Source organism: Lactuca sativa, chromosome 5 (genome assembly GCF_002870075.4).
Source record: "Lactuca sativa cultivar Salinas chromosome 5, Lsat_Salinas_v11, whole genome shotgun sequence".
NCBI lineage: Eukaryota > Viridiplantae > Streptophyta > Magnoliopsida > Asterales > Asteraceae > Lactuca > Lactuca sativa.
The window spans coordinates 232,112,462-232,117,511 of NC_056627.2; the positions used below are offsets into that span (position 1 = coordinate 232,112,462).

The 5,050-nt window shown below is 39.7% G+C and overlaps 1 protein-coding gene across 1 annotated transcript; it reads left to right on the forward strand.

The window, feature by feature from the left end:
* Window positions 1-1,679: 1,679 nt before the first annotated feature.
* LOC111881816 (uncharacterized) lies at window positions 1,680-3,426 on the forward strand. Its single transcript, XM_023878207.1, has 3 exons — window positions 1,680-1,959; window positions 2,090-2,524; window positions 2,876-3,426. The coding sequence occupies exons 1-3, from the start codon at window positions 1,680-1,682 to the stop codon at window positions 3,424-3,426; spliced, it is 1,266 nt and encodes a 421-aa protein (XP_023733975.1).
* Window positions 3,427-5,050: the final 1,624 nt, after the last annotated feature.

A 5,050-nucleotide genomic window follows, 5' to 3' on the forward strand; every position in this document is an offset into this window, starting at 1 on the left:
ATTATCCGCGTGAATCCAAAACTATTGACTTCTTCTTTTCGTTGTATTGACTCCACATGCCTTTGTTTCCCTATAAATTAAAACCTGAACACAGCCAACTTCTCAAATCAACATCAACCTTCAAAACCTTTCAAGAATTCAAATCATCATCTGAGATTTCTCTTTACAAGAAGTTAAAGGACAGAAAATGTCAGGTTTAAAGATCAATTTGGTGGTGATTATGGCGCTCATGCTTGCATCTGTACAGTTTCACGACACGGCGGCTCAGACTACCCATGTGGTCGGCGACGCCTTGGGTTGGAATATTCCTCCCAACGGACCTTCTGCTTACACCACCTGGGCATCAGGTCAGACCTTCAGTGTCGGCGATGTTCTTCTCTTTAACTTCACCACCGGATTCCATAACGTTGCTGAAGTGTCACAGGCGGCGTACGCCCCATGCACCACCGCCAACCCCATCTCCATTGCCACCACCGGTCCCGCTAGAGTCACCTTGAACGCACCTGGCACTCACTATTACATCTGCACCGTTGGCACTCATTGCCAAATTGGTCAGAAGTTAACTATCAACGTCTCCGCCGCGTCTGCCACCCCTGCTCCATCACCAACACCGGCACCCGTCATCCCCACACCCGTTTCTCCACCAACCCCAACCCCAACCCCAACCCCAACCCCTACACCTACCCCTGCTCCCTCCACAACAACCCCACCACCAACCTCCTCCCCTGCCCCTTCTTCCGAGGATGCCAGCCCAGTATCACCACCCACCTTCGGCCAATCTCCCTCAGGCAGTAACGCCCCTTCTCCCACAGATACCACCATTCTACCACCACCATCACCCAGTTCTGCTCCATCTTTCACCACTGTGGTACCCTTCACTTTCTTGGCCATAGCTTTAGCTTTCTTTCACTAGATCTAGTGATTGGTGGTTACCTCAGATAGAATGTGATATTACGTAATTCATTTTTGTTTAAAATTCTTTTTTCTATATATGTCAATGTACATATTAAATTGATCAGATACATAATTTTAATTTATGATATTTATATTATTATGTCCAACTCTCAATTTTATTCGACTTAAACATGCATGTGACTACATCACAAGGGAACCAATAATACTATAATACTATATGAAAATTACGATATCTTTTATATTACCGAATTTAGAAATATGGTGTATATTATTCAATTTACTATGAATACAATATCCATATGTAATATAATCATCAACACCACGATGGTGTTGATATAAAAACATGATATTAATTTATGATTTGGCTATAACCTACATGGCCAAGAGGCCACTTAACTGATTGAGCCTTAGGATGTGACCTAAACTGTTGGAATCCTAAGTCAAGTAGGACTTGGAGGCCAAGTTATAACGAGACTTAAGCAAGTAGGTTTAAGAGTCCTAATACAATTTTAATTACAAGTCGGTAGATTAAAATCTATATATCCATCTTGTTTAGCCGTGTAGGGTTAAGAGAGATTGTATTCACAAATTGAGTTTTGAGTTATTTTCTCAATTAATCAAAGAGATAGTTTGATTAATTGTTTGTGTTATACTTTATTGACTTAAATTTGATTAATTGTTTGTGTTATACTTTCTTGACTTGAATTGGTATCAGAGCCAAGAACATAGCCCTCTGAGATCGAATTTCTTGCTTGTTGAACATAATGGCCGACATGGCAGGATATGAAGGGCCTTTAGGCGGTGCTCCGGTGAGGGAGAAGGAGATTGGAGCCACTTCGGTGCAATGTCCCATGCTTAATTCACCCAACTACATTATATGGGCACTAAGAATGAAGGTGGTGTTGCGGATTCAGAAGGCATGGACCGCAATCGATCCAGGAACAGAGAAGAATGAAGTAAAAGATTATCTGGCAATGGGGTTGTTGTATCAGGTGATCCCCAGAGACTTTGACTATGCAAATCGGAGATGTGGAGTCCTCAAAGGTATTATGGGATGCAATCAAAGCCAGGCACATGGGTGCTGACCGTGTGAAGGAAGCTAGGTTACAAACCTTGATGGCAAAATTCGACCACTTGAAGATGTCTGACTCGGAATCGATTGACGATTTTGCAGGAAAATTGTCTGGGTTAGCCTCAAAATCGGTAGCCCTAGGAGAAGTAATTGATGAGACGAAGCTTGTGAAGAAGTTTCTCAATTCGTTACCGAGAGAGAAGTTCATTCACATAGTGGCTTCGCTGGAACATGTTTTAGACCTAAAAACTAACGGATTCGAGGATGTAGTTGGGCGATTGAAGGCGTATGAAGAGGAGATTAGGGAGGAGGATATCGGTGGGAAGGATCAGGTGAAAGTTCTGTTCGTTGACCATGGTGGAAGTACGAATTGGAAGTCACAAAAGGGAACGAAAGGGAAGGGTCCTAATGGGTCTAATAATGTGAATGGGTATAACGGGTCTGGTGGATCAAATAGTGCTAATCGGGCTTCTGATGGTGGAAAGGTCAAACAACAATGGCCTAATAACAATCAAAAATTAAATCAGCCCATGAATAGTAATGACTCGAACCAGAAAAATAAAGAAAGACCGGTCCAAAATTATTTGTTACTTGTGCAATAAACCGGGCCACTTGGCATCTCCATGTCTGGACCAAATTAAAAAATTATAAGAAAGTAATTTTACCGAATATGACGATACCGACGAGACTGTATTTTTACACGAGACCGTATTTTTAAGTGAAGAAAAGGTGAGACTGTCTCAATACGACTCACATGATAACGATGTGTGATATTTGGATAACCGGGCAAGCAATCATAAGACGGGAAACCGGTCATTTTTCTTCGAATATGATGAAGGCATAACCGGGAGGGTTAAATTTGGAGATAATTCGTGTGTAAAAATAAAGGGAAAAGTGTTGTACTTTTCCAAGACAAAAGGGGTCAACAAGGGCTGATGACCGAGATTTACTACATACTGGATCTCAAGAACAATATTATTAGTCTCGGACAAGCAACCGAATCCGGGTGTGATATTCGAATGAAAGACAACTATTTGACCATGTATGATGTTGATAATTGCTTATTAATGAAAGTACAAAGAACTCCAAACCGCCTGTATAAAATAAAGTTACAAATTAGAGCACCAATTTGCCTTCATTTGAGACTAAATGAAGATATGTGGCGATGTCATGCAAGACTTGGACACATCAATTTCGAGTCAATGAAAAAGATGTCCAAGAAGGGTCTAGTCAAAGGGTTACCCCAATTTTATCATGAGAATCAATTGTGTGAGTCTTGCTTTGTGGGCAAGCAAACAAGAAAGTCATTCCTTACTATGACAACATACAAAGCAAAACGACCATTGGAACTAGTTCATGGTGATTTATGTGGTCCGATCACGCCGACAACCAAGGGTCAAAATCGGTATATTTTTACACGCTTTGATGATTTTTCATGATTTATGTGGAATTATCCCATGAAAGAAAAGAGTGAGGTATTTACACACTACAAAAAATTCAAAGCTTTGGTGGAGAATGAAATTGAAAAGCCTTTGAAGGTGTTTAGAAGTGATCGAGGAGGTGAGTTTACTTCTCTCGAGTTTAATTCTTTTTGTAATCAAAACGGAGTCAAATGCTACCTTACCGCTCCATACTCTCCACAACAAAACAGAATTGTGGAACGAAGAAACCAAACTCTTATGGACACGACACAAAGTATAATGAAGGCAATGCATGTTCCAAACTACTTATGGGGAGAAGCGGTAAATCGGTCTACAAATCTAATCAATCGTGTTTACACAAGAGTCCTTGATGATACAATTCCTTACGAAAAGTTGTATAAAAGAAAACCGAATTTAGAAAATGTTCGTATATTTGGGTGTCTAGCACATGCAAAAGTTGAACCGGTTAATCTAAAGAAGTTGGATGCAAGATCAAGACCACTAGTGCATGTTGGTTCCGAATGGGGTACAAAAGCTTATCAGTTATTTAAACCGGTGACACAAAAAATTATCATGAGTTGATATGTTATTTTTGATGAAACCAAAGGGTGGGATTGGATTAAAAAAGCAAGAACCAACAATGAAGAACCGGTCTCATTCATAATACCATGTGACTACCCAGAAGGCAAGACGAGAAAAGATCAAGGAAACGAGGTAAACAATGACCCAATGGAATCGATAGAATCATATCATGAGATTGGAGACGGAGTGGAAGTACAAGATAATGAGCAACCTAGTTCTGTCAATAATAATGTTCAACAAGGTGCTACAAACCAAAGGCCCTTGAGAACAAGAATACCTCCAAGACGATTTCAAGATTATAAGCTTGATATTGATAATCTTGAAGAACTTCTTCTAACAACCAATGACGAGTCGGTATCGGTTGAAGAAGCAAAGAAAGAACCAGAGTGGTTCAAAGCCATGGATGCAAATATCAATTCTATAAACAAGAATAATACTTGGACACTTGTGAACAAGCCTATTGGGGTGAAACCAATTGCACTCAAGTGGGTGTTCAAATTAAAGAAAAATGTAGACAGCACCATTAATAAATACAAGGCAAGGTTGTTTGCTAAAGGTTACATGCAAAAACGCGATATTGATTTTCAAGAAGTATTTACTCTAGTAGCATGAATCGAAACCATGCGATTTCTTATAGCCTTGGCTGCTACTCATGGGTGGGAGCTTCACCACTTAGATGTTAAAATGATGTTCTTTAATGGAGAAGTGAAGGAAAACGTTTACGTGTCACAACCGGAAGGCTATATACAGAAATGCAACAAACATAAAGTAAATCGCCTTACGAAAGCACTATATGGTCTAAGACAAACACCTCGAGCATGGAACACGAAGATTTACGGGATTTTGAAGAGTATGAAATTTCAAAAGTACATGAAAGAACCATCGGTGTAGCGAAAAAATGAAGGATCTAAGTTGTTGATATTGGCAATTTATGTTGATGATTTATTTGTCTCAAGTACAAATTTGAGCATGATAAAGGGTTTCAAATTAAAGATGTCCAGGAACTTTGAGATGTCGAATCTTGGAAGATTGACTTATTACCTTAACATTGAAGTTAAGA